This window comes from Tripterygium wilfordii, chromosome 4, assembly GCF_013401445.1.
Source record: "Tripterygium wilfordii isolate XIE 37 chromosome 4, ASM1340144v1, whole genome shotgun sequence".
NCBI lineage: Eukaryota > Viridiplantae > Streptophyta > Magnoliopsida > Celastrales > Celastraceae > Tripterygium > Tripterygium wilfordii.
The window spans coordinates 12,326,249-12,349,256 of NC_052235.1; the positions used below are offsets into that span (position 1 = coordinate 12,326,249).

At 36.6% G+C, this 23,008-nt stretch overlaps 1 protein-coding gene across 4 annotated transcripts; it reads right to left on the minus strand.

Moving 5' to 3' along the window:
* Positions 1-391: 391 nt before the first annotated feature.
* LOC119997100 (villin-4-like) lies at positions 392-15,824 on the minus strand. 4 transcript variants are annotated; one of them, XM_038843901.1, is made up of 25 exons: positions 15,741-15,824; positions 15,053-15,117; positions 13,173-13,303; positions 12,862-12,961; positions 9,458-9,526; positions 9,129-9,365; positions 8,832-9,009; positions 8,624-8,756; positions 8,112-8,274; positions 7,884-8,031; positions 7,581-7,681; positions 7,284-7,439; positions 6,112-6,180; positions 5,961-6,029; positions 5,703-5,840; positions 4,906-5,034; positions 4,354-4,501; positions 4,199-4,209; positions 3,562-3,702; positions 3,238-3,363; positions 3,087-3,152; positions 1,491-1,824; positions 1,192-1,388; positions 943-1,108; positions 392-839 (listed from the first exon to the last, which is right to left on the minus strand). In XM_038843901.1, exons 3-24 carry the CDS (start codon positions 13,226-13,228, stop codon positions 995-997), a joined length of 2,883 nt encoding a protein of 960 aa, XP_038699829.1. In that variant the 5' UTR covers positions 13,229-13,303; positions 15,053-15,117; positions 15,741-15,824; the 3' UTR covers positions 392-839; positions 943-994. The 4 variants fall into 4 exon arrangements, with proteins under 4 accessions (XP_038699829.1, XP_038699830.1, XP_038699827.1 ...); XM_038843902.1 differs by lacking the exon at positions 15,741-15,824 and having other exon boundaries at positions 13,173-13,295; positions 15,053-15,312; XM_038843899.1 differs by lacking the exon at positions 15,741-15,824 and having other exon boundaries at positions 15,053-15,312.
* Between the last annotated feature and the right edge of the window lie 7,184 nt (positions 15,825-23,008).

The following is a 23,008-nucleotide window of genomic DNA, read 5'->3' on the forward strand; positions in this document are numbered from 1 at the left end:
CTCCTTGTAAATATTCGGAGGAGGTGAGACTAGAACCCATGACCTCAATCAGGGACATGCAAAGTCATTGCCACTCAACCAATGGCTCATTTGCGTTTAAAAGGAGAATCTCACCAAGATATGGTAATTAATAATGAAATAAAATGAAGATATTTATCTTCTCTCTCTGTTACATTCAATTATGGCAAGTCTAAAACCTGCATATATTAATATATTGAAATCAGTTCCTGGCTAATATGATTATGAGAGCCTGTCCTCTCGAGAAGTTCAAATTGGAATTCTTAACAAGAGTGATCTCAGCTATCCTTTAAGCCTCTTGAACCATCACAAATGTTTTATGACTTATGAGGTACCAAGAAAGATAACAGATAAAAAGTTGGGGTTGAAGGTGGGGGGAGAAGAAAATGTAGACTCCCAAATAATCACTTGATTATCAAAACAAATTACGAGTCGACTCGCTTTTACCTCAGCTGTATAATCTTCCATCCTCACTTGTACAATAAATCCTAATTGTCTGCATTTGATAGCCTCTACTTGCTCACTGAAATCAAATTTCTTCAGAGTAAAAAAATGAAAAACAAAAAAAAATTACAAGCTCAAACCATTGCTGTGACCATAAATAATACCAAGCAACTAACTAGACCGGGAAAAAATAAATAAATGTGACTATAATACAGTAAAAGAAAACCAGAGCTAGACATCAAACCAACAGGAAAGGAAAATTGGGGAAAAATCTGTGATTCTGTTTGTCAATCAGGAAAGGAAGATTCTTGGGAGCAGATGCAGCTTAAAATGCACTCTGATGTTCCTCCCATTCGCTCCCGAGAAATATACTTCTACTGCAGGGAAAAAAAAAACTGGTGAGGTTAGATAGACTAGTCATTCAACTAAGATTATCACAAGGGAAAACTTATGTAAATATGAAAGCATACTTATTTCCACCTGCAATCTCAACTGTAGAAAGCCGAAGAAAAAACAGAGGTACGAAGGAGATTCAAAACAGTTGAAGGGCCATTTTAAGCTTATTCTGTTTCCATTTAGGAATTTTATAAAAGGCATCCTTTGCCATTCCAAACTTTTCCCTAAACTCTTCTGATGACAAGTAAGTCTGCAAATGTTGAACAAAGTGTCTCAGCCAATCGTCAGAAGAAAGTAAGCATACAGTATAGTAAGCAAATTCAATTTTTTTACCTCTCGCTTGGTCACGTCAATTTCTGTAATAGGGTCAGCTGAATTAATTTTCAGACGTTCGTATGCGTATATCGGGAGTCCTTCATCATCTTCAGCTTCTCCTTTCACGTCTTCTTGTATGGTGAGAGATTCAATTCTGCTACTCATGAAGTTTTCTTTGGAGTTTGAATCTGGTGTTTTGGGTGCTTCTGGGCTCACTTCGCAAACGACAATGAGAGACACATCAATTTAACAACCTAGAAAGATATTTAGGGTACTAAGATAACTCAATTTCCTTAAGTAACTGCACCAGTACTTACCTTTGACAGATCGAGGTATAATACTCTCCCGTGCAGGTGGTGGTTGTTCAAAACTTGCAGTCATTGCAGCAATAGCTGAAGATTTGGAAGCCAGTTTTGCTGAATCTGGGGTTCCCGATTTTGGGTAAATCTTTCTAACTGCTGGTGGTGGTGTTGAAAGGTTCCTGGCATTGGCATTCTCAAAATTAGCAGCTAGTGCATTGAAAGCCGGTGACCTACCCCTCACACGAACTCGATCAGGACTGAAAGACATGCTTCTGGAACGCTGTGATTTATCTGGCACACCAGACCGACCTCCGGCTCCATATGATACAGGTGTTCGTCGTTTAGGTTTCTAATTATCATCATCAGAGAATAATTACCAAAAACAGAAGCAGGAACAAGAATCCAATGAATGTGAGAATGTAAAAATGAAGGAGTTCTGGGCTTGAGTTTTCCCGTATCAAAATACCAATTCATTGAAATGAATGCTATATTTGATGCTATAGTTATTAGAATGATCGGGTGTAAATGTACTTTGAAAAATTGCAAGAAAAAAGCACTTTGGTTGTAATTGTTGTCACCAAGTGTCATAGGAAAAGGGGTGAACCACCGACCAGCGGTACAATTACTTCATTGCTCACAAAAACAGGCTCTTTACTATGGAAGGTAAGGCTGTGTACATCTGCATATCATAACCCTCTGGGGGCCTTCTGAATGGAAGCCCCACATATGTGCTGGGTATTGTGCTCGATGAGCTTCCCAGGGTGGGTGCCAGGGGGTGAAGGTAAATTCCTTTCCACAAATCAAATAAAATTTAAGGTTTTTCTTCTACCATAAATCTTCCTTAGGGCTTCCATGAGAAAAAAAATTATGTTCTGTGATCTAAAATATTCAGCTACTTTTTGGGTATGAGTTGGTACATAACAATATCACTCATCATGGCAAAGCCAAATGGAGACAGGCATGGGTTTGTAAAAGATAGTTTCAGACAGCAGTTGTGAGTTCTGACAGCAAGATTAGTCTATAATTTCCGTCTAGATTTTGGAATTTTCAATGTCCTATAAATAATAGATGTGTTACATTATTATTAGCTTCAGAGGGGAATAACCTTGTCCTGGTTCAAGTCCGATGGAGCATGAGTATTTCTATACTAAGAAATTTACTAAGGCCATCATAAGACTTGAGGGCTTCCATGACATTCCTAAATTGATGTACCTGCATTTTACAACGATTGATGGCTCAGGCCAACCATTTTCACTATTTTATCCAGCTTCGCTGTTAATTTTCATCATCGTTTTATGTAAAATTTTGATTTGGATTAGTTACGGATTACACTAAGGGCATGTACTGCCCATCATGCTCATGTTATATGTCAAAACCTTGTAACTTCCACACTTTAGAAAATATAAGATAATCAGCGCATGAATTCCAGCTCAAATTAATTTGAAATTAGAATTATTTATATCAATAGAACTATATATCCATCTTAATTTGCAGAGAGAGTAATAGATCAAAAGAGACCGAAATATCCCAAAAAAATGTAGCAAAATGAAATCCTGGTAAAACGAAAAAAAAAAAAAAAAAAAACAAACATGATAAGTAGAAATGCCATACATCTATAATTGGAGTCCCTCCACCTTTGACAATGGCAAGTTTCCTTTGGAATGAGTTTCCATGCATCTGCATCCAGTTGAAAACATTAAGCACACTGCACACAGTTATAGATCAGCACCAATCAACCTAGAATAAAGGTTAGCACACTTACTGCAGATTTTGCAGAATCCCAACTAAAGAAACGTGTAAAGAAAGGTGGTTCACTCCCTTCCATGATAACATATATTGGTGCCTCGGCACACAATTTTTCCAATAGAAAATCATGCTCAATAAATTTCTGTGAAAGGTGAGGAGAAAAATGTCAAACAAATGTATGAATGTAGCCAAATCCAGTATTAATCTATGTTGATAAGAAATTTCAATTCCATTTCCTGCCTCCAAGTCAAATGAAAGATCAGATTGAACTATACAGTCTAACTCTCTCCATTGGCCTATAATTATCGATATTTTTCATTTCAAAGGCTCAGCAGCTTACCTCTCCAATAGTTAAAGCATGTACTTTATTCTTGGGGTCAACCTGTTGCCCAACCCAGACAAATATCTGTGAATGACAATCCATGATTAATATATCTTCAGTCATCAAATCGTCTTGGGTAAAGTTGTATATCTCTGTCACCTGCAGTAACTATTTATATTAGTTATGTTTTAATAGAAACATTCGGAATCATATGATCATTATGAAAGACCCCACAGCACAATCTTGGACATCCATAAGGAACTCTACTATAATTCCTTGAAGCATGAACTTTTTTTTTACTCAAATTTCTCGAGTGTTTACTCACATTTTCAGAAAGGTTTCTCAATATTTCCTCAACATTTTGGAGTATTTTCTCACTTTTCAGAAGAAACCCATCGCCTTTGAGTTAATAATCGATTTTACTTGGAATTCCCACAATTTACTTAGGTACTAATATGTTTACTTGCAATGCCAAAGAAGTTTACTTGAAAAAATCACCATGACATAATAGTATCATATAAAACTCCCATCCATAAGCATCCCTAATGCACATTTTGGGTAAATACATGGAAATGTTCATAAATGCATACACCGTTCTCATTCTAACAGAATGTAAATTCTTTGTTAACAAAATGGAAAAAAAAAAGATTTATACCTTCAGATTTCCTGCAGATCAGCATCAATTTTTGCGATGTCCACAACCACGGGGAGAAGAAACAATCAGATATTCACCATGTATACTTATGATAAAGGAAAAGATACAAAGAAATAGAAGCAAATTACTTTCAAGTACAGATAATTTATTCACACCTTTTGCAAATGTGCAAGAAAAAAGGTGAGGATCACTTTCAGCTTCTGTCCCAATTTTTTGGCTGGAGTGTTCAGCTTTTCCTCCTAACAAATCCCAAAATTGCTCTGATTCTACACCTTCCTTTTGTGCCCTGGATTGGAGATTTGGCTGCAGCAATTCACAAGCCATGAGAACTATATACTTCAGGAGGCAGATTGCATGACAATGAGAGCACCTCAAACAGAATATAAATTCTTTATGTATTGGAGATTTGGCCGCAGATATTCACAAGCTATGAGAAGTATATACTTCAGGATGCGGATTGCATAAAAATGAGAGCACCTCAAACACACAACATAAAATTCAACCTGAAAAAGAAAACAAATCAAGGAAGTCGAAGCAAAATAAATTTCGTTCTCAGTCGATTGCTTCGCGTATTTGATTCTAAAAATAATTTTCCCACACGTTCGTTGGGTTCTTCTGTCCAATATGGTAAGGCAATACTTATGAGAAGTCAGGGATTTGAAGGAGTCAGATTACTAAAGGAAATCATTCAAACATAAATATCAAACCTTAATCAGATCCAGCTGTCTCTCAATTAGTTCCTGGTCCTCTGGGGTCGTAAGGCTTCCAGACCATGTAAAGACAGTGGAGCCACTATGTAAAATGTAACAGTAGGAGGAGTTCAAAGACGACGCAACCTGATCAAAGTTCAACAGAGGAAGAGAGAGATGAAAGTATCAATTACAACAGCTTTTACTTGAAAAAAAAATATATCTTTACTCGACACTAAGACCGGGCCACATCCTAAAATGTTCTGAGATTGTGATTCCTTATTATCTCAAGGAGTCGGCAACTGGAGAGATCTTGACATATATATATATATAGAAAACAATAACTACTAAAATAAAATTTACATCCTGTAAATTATGGATAGGAGAAGTCTATATAATTCTCAAATGAGTTCAATGTAAATAAAGAAATAAGTAGCTTCACTCAAATTCTGAACTAAGCATCCGAATAGCTCATGTTCGAGACATTGGTGGTTGAGAGAAATGAAGAATCAAGAGCCCAAAGAAAATTTGGTCCTACATTGCACAGTGAAAGTAATGACTCAAACATCAAGATCACACCATCCTGTCAATAAGGATATGTATAAAACTGTTGCATAAACGTATATGAATGTATGAAATTTAATGCAACATCACATACATTAGAACTGATTATTGAAATAATGCATGCAAGACCAATTGGCGAAATTTTTGAAAAATGAGCAATCATAGCCCTAATGAAATTCTTTCCGTTGTCTCTAAGGGAAAGAATTGATTCAAACATCTAGATCACACTGACAGATAACAGCATAACGTACTGGTTCAACTTGTATTGCTTGCATATTATCAGGTCCAGAACCTTGAAGTCGAAATAGTGCAATGCCATCTTCTTTGTAAGTCTCGTCAGTGATTTCCTTCTCTGCAATGTACTTCTTGTACCCATCACTAACACCACCCTGATAAACTTTAACTCAGTGTTTGATTTCATCGGGGCATTACAACTAATATAGACTACTATTAAACAAACTAATTCCTTGACTTAGTTTCTTTTGATAGTATCTTATACTAGAACAAACCTTGAAAACAATAAAGCTCTGGAAGATTGAAAAGAGCTGAATCGGTTCATTGCCTTCATAAAAGCGAGCCTGGAAGATATTACAAAGTATCATGAGGTAGAGAACAAATATCACATATAAGTAGAATTAGACATGTAAAAAAGAAAACTACCTGGGTAGGCAAGAACTTCAATGACTCGACCATCTTGCTTGCCATAGCAATGGCTGAAACCCTTTCTTCCTATTCAATAATATATTCATTAGTTAACGAACTAATGAAATCATGATACTTGTTAGAATAGGTATAAATGATGTGAAATCCCCCAACCTAAAAGGTTAAGATATTGGGTTGAATGGCAAGTAACTAATCTTAACATGGTATCGGAGCAGGAGCTCTTAGATGCAAACCTTAGCTTCCGCAATTTAAACTCCCATTTGTTGTTGCCCCAAGTAAGGGACTTGTGTGAGACTAGCCCTAGTATTGGGCCTCGTTTGTTGTGCACGTGTTGGGCCATCGGATTGCTTAACCCACATTGAGGGGGAGTGTTAGGATATGTATAAATGCCCAATCCAAAAATTTAACTTATTGGGTTGTGAATGACAAGGTAACTAATCTCAACAATACAAACTAATAAGTATTGATGATATCATTATTGATCAAGCATTTGCACAGCAGCAGGTATGCATAATAATGATTGAATGAATGTAAGCGTACGAGCAGCGAGCATTTGTGATTCTTTTCAAGTACATACATTAGGTCTTAAATTCTTAATCAGCGGGTATGCAACTCTATCGGTGAGTAAATGAGCAATAATTGTCATTCAGTACACCGAAGAATGCAATGCAATTTTTTTTTTTAAACATCTAACAATCTTGCAATGTTTGCTAGCCTGTGTACATCAACATAAAGGATAGTTTTATTACTTTTTCTCGATTCACCTCACCCCATTTCACACACACGTATGACGTATGTACACGCACTATTGTGGGTTCACATGGATCAACTAAATGAAATTTACCTGCGGCTCTTCTCCAAAGTACGATTAACTGGACACTTGAAGATCAACAAAAGATTATATCCTTACAAAAGTACATAAATACATTGATAAAGCTGAAAGCTGGAGAACACATATACACGCCCACACCCACACATCGAAAAACACACATACTAACGGAAGGGAAAAAAAAAGAGAGAAGAAAAAATAAACTCCACTAAAAAAGCACAAGTGTCTCATTAGGAGCACAATGGTCTTGGCCTACAAAATAGATATTCAGCATTGAATGCAACAAGTATAATATACTATAAATTGGGTAAAAGGTTAATATAAAGTGCTTAATATTCACCTCAACACTCTGCTTGCCAAACCATGTTCCTATAAGGCATTCCTCTGTATCTTCTCCTGGATATGTATACTGAAAAATATAGCAGTCTCCACTGTAGAACTTTGACTGATCGGAAGGAAGAAGGAGAATCTTTTCACTTGCATTAACACGCCAAACCTGTGATGACGCTATTTAGTAACACTATCAGAAAGCTTAATCTGCACATACAATTATGCTTTGAAAGTGTGGAACATCTAGGAAGTAGGAAGTATTGTGATGTCTCCAATAGCTGTCATGAAACACATAATAAGCACGTACCTGCAGACTTCCTGTGCAATCAATGTATGGTTGAGGTTCTTCTTTAACAGGAGCAGCTTTCAAAAGGCCCTTAACATTGACCCCCTGACGTTTTAGAAGTGCTACAAAGATGTAGAAGTAATGATGAGAACTTCTGATGGAGATTAACAAAATCACCACCACCATTCACAATTCAACGGACTAGCAATTTTTTAATTATATACACAAATGCACACACACACACACACACACACAGGGATATATATACACACATGTAAACCTGCATCGCAAGGACAACATGTGGAAAATCATTCCACCACTGACCTGCAACCTTGCCTCTGCCATCCTCAGAGACAGCCACATTAACTGTTTGAGGCCATGATTCAAACTTTGACCGAAACATCACCGTCTCAAATCCCTCAATGACACGAATTATGTGAGATTTTGGTTTATCAGCCCCACGGACCAACTCCTGTTCAGCAAGAAGATTTCAATCTTAAATAACATTGTAAGCATTAAACAACATTTGATTAAGAAAGAACTGGGTGTTACTTCTGCAGCTCCACTTGCACTCTTCCTTTCATCAAGAGAGGTATTTCTCCCCATCCACACAAACACTTCAAGCCCACAATCTAGAAGATAGCATTTATTTGTGTCTAGCAACTCCCTTGTCAGAGAAACATCCTCAAGAGGTTCTGCTTGACCATTTTCAATGCTTCAAAGGCAAACATACGTCTGTCAGAACTAAATTATTACATCCAAGTACTATTACATAAATATTTATTTTAAGAGCATAGAATATATACAGCCAGTGAGCCAGATAATTTCACTCTGGAAAGTTTTTCACTAACAAAGAAAGGATGAAGATAATTCTTGCGGTCCTCACCACTGATTTGATGCTGGTTCTTGATAAATTTTGACCAAAAAATCACAGTTGTTTAAAAGGGTAAAAAGAAGGGAAGGAATAATTCACAGACAAACATCAAATTATGAAAACCCAGTTATACAAGGAAAACAAGTTTCAGGAAGATATGAACATAACGGAACAAAGTTAAAAATATTACCGAAGTATCTTAGTATCCTGAGAATCAACTGCCTTTTCCTCTTCATTGGCTGCTTTTCTTGGAAGTGGAGCGAAGCCACCAAAAAAACCCCAAAATTCTCCAGTTTCAGCATCAGCCATCAACTTGCCATCCTCTGTGCAAACAGATGAGTAATTATATTGCTGTTCAATATTAGCAGTGAACTTCTCAACCTGTTAATTTTACTTACCAATGGCAGCAACCTCACATTTTCCATCATGATAGGTATCTTTGATGTACTGCACAACTTCAAGTGCCTTTGCCCTCTCTTGAATGGATGAATTGGAACCATTAAATTGAAAAATTTTAGACTTGGTATCAAGAATAAAAATGTCGTCATGATTTAGGGATGAGCGAGCAAAAGCAACCTGTCATAACAACCAAACCAGTAACTAAACAGACAAAAAAATAGCACACTGATCATAGAGAATAAAACAGGTGGGGGAATAATTTGTCAAGAATAAAGAAACTAAGTCCACAGACTTGCCTCTTTTACATGGACCACATGTTTTCCTTTAACAACAAACAATCTTGTCTTGTGTTCTTCAGCTTCAGCATGTTTAAACCCTGATGCAACTCCCCCTTCTTGAGGTATGATGCACGGCTTGAAATAAGACAGGAACTTCTCAGTTTCATGGCCCTGTACTTCACGATACTGAACAGCACGTCCTCCAAGAGCTGCATCCAGTTCAACTGTCTTGACTGCCGCAGTACCTGCTTCATCCTATTTCAACAGGATCATGGTCCCAAAATTACAAGAATATCCAACGATATAAGCACTGAATGAGTAGTAAAACCATGTACTATTCAACTCACCTGAGTGGTGTCTTTACCAAGCCAATAATGAATATCATGGCGTAAGGCACCATTTTTTAAGGCAGTTGACTGAAGAATAGAAAAGTACAAAAGACATAAGAAGTAAATCGATAGAACTCAGTATACACATTCACGTGGAAGTCTGAACAATTCCATTACCTTCAAACCAAAAGTACAATGAAGAGTTAAATCGCACAGCATTTTAAAAATATTTTCACAAACTTGCATGATAATTAGTATCATATATATCACAGAGAATATTGTCATACGAAAAATAGTGCAACTAAAAGAAAGTACAAAAAATAGTTCAGCAAGTAAAAATGTATTGCTGGTCAAAGTTGTCTCGTAGAAACAGGGGGCATATACATTTACTACAGAAGCCATGCTTCCATTGATGAAAATGTCATTTTCATAGACAGGGATATCAAAAAAATGACCTACATGATGAGAAAACTATTTGAGTTCAAAGTTGGAACATCTAATTTTGCACTCTGTCTCCCACCAACCGAGAACTCTGTTTGTGCACCCATGTCAGATGTATAATATTTTTTCCTACTCGTAGGCTCCTTTTTCACTGAGGTTTGCATGGTTTGGAAACAAGGAAACTGTTAAGAACCAGGCCAGGTGCGTGCCTATACACACACCCAGCAAACCCATACATTCCTTTACCAACCACACAAGCCCAACCAATACCCACACATGGGCTGGTTGTAACCAATAGGCCACTACCTATAAAACTTGTCGGCTGATTGAGGAATGCATTTGCCCTCTTATCAATAGATCACAAGTTCCCTATCTAAGCAATGTAGGACATTCGTATCAATACCCTCCGCTTTACTGAGCCAACGCCCACGTCGACTGCACTCAGTGGGGCTCTTTCACTGGGTTGAGGTCCTTACCAGTACCACCAGATCCACTGGTAGCCTTTTCCATGGCGGCCAAGTCTAGTCCCATACCTGGACGAAGGGAGATCCAAACACCCACATGTGTAGAGACCGAACACCTCTGATGGGCTACACTCAGTGGGGGTCTTTCACTGGGTTGGGGTCCTTACCCGTACCACCAGATCCACTGGTAGCCCTTTCCATACCCGTACCACCAGATCCACTGGTAGCCCTTTCCATAACGGCTCAGTCTAGTCCCATACCTGGACGAAGGGAGATACAAATACCCACATGTGCAGAGACCGAACACCTCTGATACCATTGTTAAGAACCAGGCCAAGTGCGCGCCCATACACAAACCCAATAGGCCCATACATTCCTCAACCAACCACACAAGCCCAACCAATATCCACACATGGGCTGGTTGTAACCAACAAGTCCAATAGGCCACTACCTAGAAAACTTGTTGGTTGATTGAGGAAGGCATTTGCCCTCCTTATCAATAGATCACAAGTCCCCTAATTTAAGCAATGTGGGACATTCGTATCAGAAACTAAAAAATTAAAACCAAACAATTTGAAGGCATAAGAATATATATTACTTCCCTGAAGGGCTAAAACAAACTTTGTTGAAAAAAGGGTGCCATTGGGATTCCACCATTTAAGAAGATTATTCCTACTCTATTTGCACGCTTTTCTGGAACCGTTTCAACTACAGGATCTCATTTTTCTTGCATCCTTTAATTTCACAAGCAAAGGTAGGTCCAATGAAGTAATGGGAAAAGATTTGACCTCACATCCTAAAACCTCGCTCAACACATTAATTCAAAACAATTTTCAGGAGTAACCTAATTGAGATTCACCATTAAACCCAATACTGCTTCGAAACAGAGTTTTTATCAATCTAAAATGGAGGGTTCATAAAAAATCAGCTTCAAGAAGGCCAGATGAAAGTCCCGTCAAGAAATAGAATATTGGAACTATCATTTCCTACTCTCCATAGCTAACCTTATCACTGAACCAATATAAAGACGGGTCATAAAGGATGACCATGCCTCAATACCCGGGAAGAATGAAAATGGCCCAAGGCCTTACCATTCAAAGTTATGGAGAATAAAGAGAAATACACCTTCCAATACATTGTACCAATGGCAAACAAAACCCTATCACTATGACGGATAAAAGAGTGATTTCCAAGGTGTCCACTTCAAGCTTATAATTTGACCATCCACGACATGGTGGTATTGTAATCAACATTACATCCAAAATTTGTCTACCCTCTACAACAACATTTTGAAATGTCAGTCTTGCTGCCAAAACTACTACCAACAAGATAGCAATGGAGGCAGTTCTTGATATTGCAAGCTTTCAGTATTAATGAGGTGAAAGCTGCATTCAACAAGTCCCAAACTCTCTGTTTGCATTGAAACTTGATTAACCCACCCAAAGGTTATCTCCAAGCTTGAAACTCTTTAAAATACATCTTATCACACTTATATTTCCTGTTTCCCAGATGCACCTCCTTCAACATCCTTCCCTTCGTTCTCAATTTCGATAGCAGGGTTAAATGGAAGAAGAGATTCTCCATAAAATGAAAAAAAAAAAAAAAAAAAAACCTTTGTAATCCTGTTTCACTGCATTTCACTTTCTAACAAATACCATCAGTCTCAATCAGTTTGGCTGCTCTAATCTGAAAAGACCCGCCCTCTATTTGCGTCCTCTTGTCCACCTTTAGTTTGTTCAAGGAAACCAAATTAAATACACAAAGTCACAAAGGAGTCAACTCCCAACTTAACATCACTTAAAGTATTATATTAACTCACTTTTAACCATTTTATTATTTTTCAAATGATGTCACTTATAATCCTTCTTAGCTTTGACATAGTACCAAAACTAGCATAGCCATTCACAATAAAGTTTGAGCACCAATCCATTACTAGATCCCTCATTATTATCTTCCGTCCAACAGTGTTCAGACCCCTCTAATTCCTCCAACCTCCATAATAGATCAGCAAGTGGGTCTCGAGAGCTTTTTTTGGCCGAAGTAGCAAATAAGGCTCCAACAAATGCAAGGAAATCAAGAAAAAATTGATTTGGAATAGTGAGGTCATTCTCTTAGTTTGGCCCAGTGTAGTGACCTCCCTTCAATAGTAGACTTAACCTTTATCTTCAGGCTTTCATCTTATAAGACATTTAACAGGCAGTAGGGTTTTCATAACACCAGTGATTCCCACTAAAGGACCATCAATTATTAGATTTAAAAAATTATTCCCACAAAGTAAAAAATCATAATTGGCTTTCTTTGACACCTGTTAGAGGCCCTGTCTCCCACCACTTTTCATTATCCAGGAACTATAATAAACAGAGCAGGTTCAGGAGCCACAATAAAAACCAATGGAGAAAACAATATCTGCCACTATGAGCTGATTGACAGTATATTATTATGAACGAGATATAGTTTTCAACCCTATTTTTGCCAACAGATAAAAGGGTAACAGAATGAATCAAAATAATCACTGACCTTCAAAATCACATAGGAATCCCCTGTGAAAAACTTTCCATAAGAGGACTTTGGCACAGAAACAGGACGAAAGTTTTCAATCCGCCATATCTCAATTCCTCTATTCAGTGTCAAGGAGAGTACATATAGAAGAGTTAGTATAGAAACATTAAAATCCAAGATGAAAACGGGGCATGCACAACCGGTTGCAATGGAAGCTGAAACTTGAAACAATTCTTTATCTTATTTGAAATTTCAATTTGTAAACAAATATACTTTCATAATTTATAAATCCAAATACAGATGAGGCGCTTTTCATAAAATAAGGATACCCCTTTTGTCCAGCTCCCTGAAAAGCTGAATCTAAATCTCTCATGGAAACTGCCATACTTATTCGGCAGATTTAACTACTTGATTCAAGAGATCTTCAGCTTTGAGATATAAGTAGTATTGCCCTGCAACACTGTTACCCGAAGTTATCCAGCATGGAAATAACAATAAAAATCATAAATTATACAGGATTTCTCGTCAGTGCAGACGATATAAAATGAGCAACAGTTTATAAGCCCTTGAGATTATACAATCAAATTCATTGCAACAAACCATAAAGGAATTGAAAAATGTGAGGACACTGCCATCAGTTTCGAACATATTCAGCAACCTTGTTAAGAAGCCCAAAACTCCATGGTGAACATGATCATAGGTATACTTTTTAAATTCAATATTTAGAAGTAAGTTGTGTCAAGGTCATCCGACACATTTCAATACATGTTAGGAAATACATGTTAGGAAATATAGTGTCACATACACATAAATGCGTGCTTGCCTCCATGACTCCATAAGGCTTTAGTCAAATGTATTAATTGTTTAATTTTTCTGTTTTACTATTCTGGAAAGAAACCTCCAGGTAGCTCTTCAGTCGCAGTTGCAAAAAATTCTAACACCATATTATACTTTAAGAGCAAGGGTCGGACTTCAGATAAAAAATGTAATACCACCCTAACAGAAGCACCTGTAAACGAAATGCCATTGCATCTTTACAACAAACGTCCTGTATGCTTTCTCGAACTTCATAACATTTCAACAATGTACAACACAAAAATTTTCAGGTTAGGTGTTCCACTCTAATATCACCAGATCTTTCTTTTACAAATTTCAATTCTATATGGCCCAGTTGTTTTCTTTAGATGGAACACCTGTAGAAAGCTTCAGCAAGAATGAAAGCACCTGGAGTGAAATTAGAAATAATGAAGTCTATACACTATAGCAGCTAACCAAGACATAGCTGAAATCACATCCCATAAGCCTTGCAGTCGGCCCTATAATGCTTTAGTGTTCGTTCCAACTTTAACTTATTTCGGAACACCTTCTAAGCTAGAAATGTGCTAGCAAATAAACAGAGCTAAGCTTCACTCCATTCTACTCAATCACCAGGTCAATCTATATGTCAGTCCACATAAGGCATCGCACTAAGCCTGACTAGTTGAACAATGCAAGACACAATATCTTTATAGTGAACTGCCAAAGCGCATAATTATAACACAAAAAGAAAATGACAAGAAATAGGAAACTGCCAAAGCAAATGATTTGTTCCACTACCCACAGACTAATAACGGATGATTTCTCACAAGAGAAATCTGTATGCATTTCTACAATCCTAAGTCCAATACAATACCAGTACATTTATGCAGGTAACTAGCAAGAAATCGTGCTAAATACTAATACAGAAATGAAAATAGATATTGGGATTCTAATTTTACAGAAGACCATCTTATAGGGTTTCAAGATCTCCAAAATATCGAGAATTGAACCCAAACAATTAGAAAAAAATACTACCTTTCACTTATAAAAGTAAAATTCACATCTGGAAACACAAACTCAAGTCTATTAGGTGGCCCACTCTAAACCGCAAAGAACATGGTGATCAGTCCCCAAAACCCAACACGGAGCATGGATCAAACTTCCATACAATCAAAATGAACAAATCAAATACAAACATCCAAATTTTGGTAGTTTTTACGAAAATCCACAAAGAACCCAACAAAAACAAGACTCACATGCCATTTCCTCATACAACATAAAACCCAATTCGGTTGTTCTATCTCATCGGGTTCACCAAAACTGAAGCTTTAATTCACAGAACCCAAAAGCTCAAAATTCAAGAATAAATAAATAAAAAGAGTTGTAGAAAAACCAATCTTAATTAGCTTACCTGGTAGAGTTTGTTGAGCACAATTCGATGCGAAAAAACGGATTAAAGCAGCATCCAGATCCAATCTACCTTTGAAAAACAAATCACATGTGATTGTTTCAGAGATACAAGACCACCAAAACAAAAAGCCGTAACGCTGGACAAAGTAACAAACGAAGTCGTTCGTTCTTAGATAGAGAAACGAAAGCTAGAGAGAGAAAGAAAAGCGAGAAAGAGAGAGGGAAGAGGTGCTGTGGAGGGAATGATTAGTGCCAGGCGTGCTTATCACTAACGGCAACAAAAGCCACCCCACAAGAACGCACAGATGAACTGTAATTCCCATTAATTAATTAATTAATTAATCCAAAAAAATACCTTTAACAGTAAGCATTTTTTAGCTGTTAAAAGATTCCAAATTTACAACAATGAGAGGAGAAAAAACACAAAATCAAAAAGAAAAGTAAAGGGAAAAAAAAAGGTCTCTTACAGGTAAAATTTATGTAGTTGTTGGGATCAGGTGATTATCTTGCAATTTTTTTCTTCAATTTCATTGTCATCAAATAAAATTAAAGAAGCATGACCCATTTTCGAGAAAGATCCACACAAGGAAAGAAATTGATGGCATAAATGGAATGGGATTGGAAAGGGGAAAAAAATGAACAGCAACAGATTTAGCAACCCAATTAAAGAAAGAAATTGAGGAGATTACCTCTTTATGGCTTTACAGGTAGAATTTGTTGGTATTGCTCTTTCAGATTCCTTTGTATTAACGTTAATTACTGCCTTTTTTTCATAAAAAAATGTGATACTTTGTTTGTCCGAAGAATGAAAGAAACAAAATTAATCATAAAAAAATATCCGCGAGAGAATAGTGATGGTTGGTGAAGGAGAGAGCTGACTTCCGTTTGGGCAGGAAGAATAATAACGGGAAAGGCAAAAAAGGCGGTACCGTCCATCATTCATGCATTGCCATAAAAAGTGAATGTGTGGGGCCTTCCATGCTTCCACTACTCCTTTTTCTTGCCTTCCCAAACTTTTAAGCAACTCCGATGGGCTCTTGAAAATAGGTTTATCAAGCATTAGAGCGTCTACAATGGCGTTATATTTGATATTGTTAACAACACTTTTTGAATAAGTATAGTGTTATACCATCACAATAGGTATAATGGAGTGTATTTTAATTATTTGAAATGTTACTTTTTTTATAAGGATAGCGCTATATGCACACAATGGGTAAAAAATGACACTTAAAAATTTAATTGTGGAAAAATGATACTTGAGAGTTAGAGTATATATATAGTTGATGAATAATGAAGAGAGAGATGATGAAAAGGAAGAGAAAGGTAATGAAAAGAAAGAGAGAGATGAAGGAAGAGAGAGAGGTAATAAAAACAACCAATTATCAAGTACTTGACCTCCACAATGGATGCTTGAAATGTTGTTTTTTAAGCATTTGAAACATTATAATCCTAGAACTCTACAATGGGAGGGAATACACACTTGAAAACACATGAAAATTTTTTAGACTCTTGAGATCTGAAGTGTCATTTAAGTTATGAATAGTATCCACATAAACTAATAATAATATATTGCCATGTGTACTCAAGAGAGAGAAAGAGAGACAAGAGAGAGGGAAAGTAATGGTAATTTGTATTATGGAGTGATTGAAAATCATCTATCATTGTAGCACACACACTTGATATTAGTTTTTAACACTACTATCAAGATATATGAAGTGCTACATTTTATGTTACCATTGGAGATGATCAAAATGAACTTTTGATATCCATGTTAAATTTAGTGAACGCTTCATATATCAAAAGCCACTTGAGAGGCAAATGTAGACTCACACAAAATTTGACACCTTACAACATCCTCCTCACTTTTTCTCTCTCCTCCTCTTAATGGACCCACACACCAACATTGGCCACTTGAGAGGCAAATGTAGACTCACACAAAATTTGACACCTTACAACATCCTCCTCACTTTTTCTCTCTCCTCCTCTTAATGGACCCACACACCAACATTGGAAGTAGGGATGGCAAATGGGCGGGGTGGGGCGGATCATGGTCGCCCCTCCCTGCCCCTATTCAACATCTTTGAAAATTAAAAAATTAAATTGCACAACCTAGAATTCGAACTTAAGATTTTTAGATGGTAGGGTAATGAACTAACCAACCAACTAAAACTACTTTTATGTTACACTTGCTAACTAATTAAAATATTATCTTTACATACCATCTATTTTATTTTTAACACAATTAAATAATTTTAGTTTTACTTAATGGGTATTATTTTAAATTTTATATTATACACTTCTATAGTTTTAAATTGTTTAATTTTATACTTTATTTTATAAAATCTAAGGGTCTTAAGATTTTATCAACATTTATGAGTAGAGGGTCATATTATGGCTTTAGGGTTTAATGCTTATGTTTAGGGTTTAGGGCCTTTGGGGTTTAGGGTTTAGGGCCTTTAGGTTTTGGAGATTAGGATTTAGGAGTATAGGGTCATATTTAACTTAAGGTTTAGGGTCCTGTGTTTTTAGCAAGATCAATTCAATTGACTTAGGAATAGAGACTAGCGAGTCATATTTCACTTAGGGTTTAAGGTAAGTTTTTATCAACATTTATTCAATCTAATTAAGAGTATGATAATATTATGTTTAGGGACTTAGGGTTTAGGTGTTACTTTGTTTTTAATAATAATATCAAATCAATATATGTTTAGACAAATAAATATTTTTCTATATTATGTTATATATATATATATATGAACATCTATAGCGGGGCGGGGTGTGAGACTGGTTGGGCGCGGTGCGGGAGGCATACCGGCCCCGCCTCGCAATGGGTTGCGATTTTTGCCTCGCCCCCACCCTGCACAACCCTCAGGTCAGGGAAAATCCACTCGAGGCGGGTCGGGACGGATCAGGGACAAATTGTTATCCCTAATTGGAAGAGAATGAAAGTGAAGGATTTAGAGTGTTTGAAATTATTTGCCATTGTGGGTGAGCACTTGATAATACTTGATATTGTCCAAAAAAACACTAATTTTGAAGCATATGGAGTGTGGGCACAAGAGCTCCCATTGTGGATGATGATGCTCATGTTTTGTAGAGTTCTCCTTCTTTGTCAAAAAATTTATGGGTGAAATAGTAACTCAACATTCCCATTGGAGATTTGGAATCCAATTAACAAATGATCAATCTTTCTAATTAGGAGATGCCAAATTGGATTTATTGCAATACAATCTTATAATTTACATAATATAGGAGGTATGACTTCAGTCCACACGTTTTTGTTTTACATTGGCCTAAAACCACATGACGATACTGTACGACAAATCCTACAAATAGAGTCACTTTGTATCTCCACTAACATTATGCTCTTTAAAATGTGATCATTGCATATATACCATGATTTTTAAAATCTAATCGTGTGTCAAATTGTCAATGCCGAAAGTTTAAGATTTTCGAGATTCAGATGATATGATGAAAGTTGAACCGCTGAGTTATAATGCACAATAAATTAACAGAGATTTTAATCTATAATATATAGCATATGGTATATAATATATACTATCAATAATTTGTTATTGAATTTGTTTAGAGACATAAAAGTGTTTGAAAAGGAGAACCATGAGAAGCTTAGATGACACTCATGTGTGTGGTATCTCATAAAGGTCTTGAGTTCGAGCCTCACCCATCCCCCATCTCCCATCCCTTTCCCTGTAGTAAAAAAAAGTGTTTGAAAAGCTAATGCTATTGGAAAATTAGGCTTTTTCGGGTAAGATTAATTGGGTTGTGGGTATTTCAAACTTTTAATTACTCAATGGGAGTCATTATTCGCACATAAATTTGGACTCAATGCACATATAATTTTTTAAAATTTTAAGTTTATTAAAATATCCACATGTGAAATTACCTTAAAACTTGATTACCCTTTGCACCCATATTTTATGCTCAATAAAATTACATTAAATTAAACTCTCTAACCCTAATATAATCATTATCGCTCAAGATCATCCAAACCCCATTTTTTGCCAGAACCACCACCTACTTCAGCCCCTGTCCAACTCATTGCCAGTGCTTAATTCCCGACCATGTGTGGTATCTCTTCCTATAGTCTGGTGAATTTTTATGGCTGGAAGGGGAACCATGTTGCCCTATACGGCCGTGCTCGCTTGGGCTATCCATCTCATCTGCCAAGCTCCTCTCCCTGCTCTTAGGAGTAGATGAAACAACTCCGTTATTTTGTGCACTTGTTGCATTTCGATCATAGGTTTGCGAAGTTAAATAGGTGAGTGCCGTTGCAACATTGCCTATTAGAGGTCTTGTGGCAGTTTCTTCTTGCAAATACATTGCTACAGTAGTCAGAGCTCGATATAGTCCTATCATGGGATATCGATCCTATAGTAGTGGATCAACCATTTTACGGACATATATATGGATCAAGACATGAATTCAATTGATAATATTCTCCAAAATCTCTCATTCGTTAGTTTCAAGCATGTTTCGAGGGAGGCAAATGGTGTTGCAGATTGTTTGGCTAAAAAGGCTGTAGATATGCAAGAAGATCTTATAGTATGGTTATCTGTGGTTTAATTTCCTTAGCTAGTCTTGTTTTTTTGTTGCTTGGTTATTCAAGGCCTATTTTAACCATTTAAGATAAACATTCCCGCTCCAAGGAAAGATAACAGAGGAGCTAGCCAAGGTTAAGTTTTTGCCTTCAAATATAGTGAATAGTAGCACTACAATCATCATCATTGATGGTAGCACAAGAATTAGCCTTTTGCCTGGTTATCTAAGGCCTATTTTTGGTCATGGTGTTTAGGTTTTAGGAGCCTAATTAGCCTTTTGCCTTCCATCATGATTGCCTGTGATAGGTGTCCAAGAGACTCCTAAACGAGACACAAGATCATCTCCAATGAACAAAAAGCCACCTCTCTACTACTTAAATAATAGCCACTCACTTGTTGTATTAGACCTTGGGAATGTATTTGTGACAAGATGTCAATCAGACCCCTACTTAGACCAACGATTCCAACCCTATTAAAAACTCATATTTGTTTGTATCCACACCTGCGCATTACACAAATCCTCTAAGTTCCCAACAATGTCTTATTACACTGTCCCAAAATAGACACAATGCCTTATTACACTATCCTTTTTTACACTAAATTCAAATTTCAAAGAAGCATACATACTTGTTTTTCTATGTACTTACTTTATGCTGATTGTTCCCAATAGTCTCTTATTACATTGTCCCAAATGGACACAATGCCGAACATGCCTAGATGGAAAATATATCATATAGTCTTCTAAAACTCTCTACCTCATCATTGTTGGCCCCATACGAGGATGAGGATTTCTAGAAGATGAGGAACCCTCCGAAGAGTCAACCAAGGAAAGGAAATGATTGCTTGATAACTTAAGTTGCTTGAGAAATTGACATAGCTCGTGGCTCTGAAATCAAATTTCGTACGTAAAGAGTGAAAATGACAAATCTTCAATATTTATAGCCCAATCTCAGATCCAGTCAATAGATGAGATCATTAGACTATTTGCATTCTCAAATCCGAGCCATCCATCCCAGATTTTTAAACTCATCTCGACAACTGCAAGAGCAACAAAATTTTGATACACCCAAGCAATAAAAATTGATTAGATACAGGTCTGGGGACATATGATAATACCATAACACTCTCCACTCAACAGTGAACACATGGTGGCTAATAAGGACAACTAACTCACCCAAAGGAGTACCTTAGGCCTAGTTGGACATCTTGAAATCGCACCTCGATATATTGCTAGAAGGTTACCTCGATTAGACCTGAGAAGAAGAATACTTCATTGAACATGCCTTGGTAACATCCACATACTTTGCAATATCCAATAGGGCTATCTTGAATAAACCAGGAAGATCAGACAAAGTCCAAAAAGGAATAAAACTCCTTGGAAGGAATCCTTCTTTAATTCGAAGATCAAGAGAAGTTGTTTCCTAGTAAAGGTAAAGCTTACTTGAAACAAGGATCACACTCCACAACGGAGTAGGACACACTATAAAAAAGACCTCTATCAGGTATAATGGACACAATTTAATGTTTTCACTACATATTTGGGAGCCCTGAACTACAAGTTTTAGATTCTCAATTTTTTCTCATTTTGACTTAAGTATCAGAGCTTCTTTCCCGTGGAACACACCTCGAGGGAGCTCTTATTTTACATTTGCTCACCTTGTAGAAAAGCAACATTTAGGACCAGCAGCATCTGGAGAGCCTAGGTCGACCATCCTAACATGTCAGCAAGCCGAACAAAATTTTGCACATCAATAGCTAGGCCTGACAGAGAACGAACACCCAAGGTGATTTTATCTTGTCCTAAAAGGAGAAAATAAAGTATTTATTTAAGTTAGAAAGACTGGGTTTCGATTCACTACAAGAAGAATGTTTTTTTGTGGTGACAAAAGTCGCCGAATATATGCTCAAACGTTGCCGCAATTAGTTTTTACGGCGACAAAAACCTGTCGCTGACGACTGCCACAAAAAAGCGTGTCGCAAAAGTTTTTTGTGGCGACATAAAATGTTGTCGTAAAATGTTTACCCTTTTCCAGCGACCTTTTGTCACCGCATAATGTATATCCTTTACTGGCGATAAATGGCTGCCATAAAACCACAAACCTTTTACAGCAACATTATTGTCGCCACAAAAGATCTTGTGCTATTTGTGGCATTACTTTGTCGCCACATAGTTTTATGTGACTATCAATTTGTGGCAACATCATGTCGTCGCAAAAAATTATTATTTTTTAAATTAATTTTTCTATAATATTTTGCCAGAAACCTGTTCAAAGTTCTGCTCATAATATATTTGTCAGAAACCCATTCAAAAAGCAACTCATACATATAGAGGCACCCAATGTTGCTGGTACTTAAGTTTGGCATCTAATTACATTATTCTCATGTCCGAGTAGTCTACTTAAGCTTATCTACATCATAACTTTAAGCTAAAAGGTTTCAAATTGCTTAATATTGGAGGAACAAAATGCAGTAGCTCTTCAACTTCTTTAGGTTCCACTGAAATACCATAAAGACACCATCAAATTTGTATGAAACAAGTATTCGAACTGAGTTAATAGACCTTCACCTGCAGACCGTAAAATCACCAACACCCAAATCATAAATATGTTAAACCATACAAAAACTTGGCTTACTACAGAGAAGAAATTTGACAATTTCAAGTAAAAAGAAAATCCAATTCAAAAAGGCATAAGAAAAGGCAAATGTTGACATTCACTACTTAATGTTATTAGTTCTGTCCCTTTTCTAGCATATGATATTTTTATGAGCTTTCGAACTAAGTGGATATTAGTTATCAATAGTTAAATTTTTCTAGTTGTTACTTAATTCAAAGAAAACAGGATGCTAAAGTACCCTCTATGAGAAAGTTCAAAACTAAGGTCAGCACCATGAATGTACATTAATAGCTGACATACAAGTACAAACCCACAGAAAGTTTGATTTTCTAAGCAGAAAACATAGTTTACTACCAACAAATGACAAACTAACACTACAACAATGTTGACGTTCAATGGCAATTTTTGCGGCGACATAAATTGTCGCCACAAAGCAAGTTTTTTAAATGACGACAATCATTGTTGACGATTAATGTTTAACTTTTTGCGGCGATAATTTATGTCGCCGCATATATTAGACTTGATGTGACAAATTAGAAAATGTCACCATCAAATGGCCCGCAAAAAAGGCATGAGAACAAAAAAATGACCCGTGAAACGAAAATTGTAAATTAAGAAAAGAAAACCCCCAAATCGTGTGAAGCTGCACTAGATCTTAACATCATCGACGTGGAGAGATTATTTCCCTCAAAATAGAATATTTTGTAGTGGAGAATCTCTTTACCGATAGCGCCATTGTTGTGAAGCATTATCCTGGTGAAGTGTCATCGACGTTGAGCACCA

Coding starts and splice junctions, on each gene's coding strand:
- LOC119997100 (XM_038843901.1), bottom strand. CDS start 13,228: ATGGCAGTTTCCATGAGAGATTTAGATTCAGCTTTTCAGGGAGCTGGA. Junction 9,010..9,128: donor ATGTGGTCCATGTAAAAGAG/GCAAGTCTGTGG, acceptor TTGTTATGACAG/GTTGCTTTTGCTCGCTCATC. Junction 6,030..6,111: donor TGAAGTTCTTGCCTACCCAG/GTAGTTTTCTTT, acceptor AATATCTTCCAG/GCTCGCTTTTATGAAGGCAA.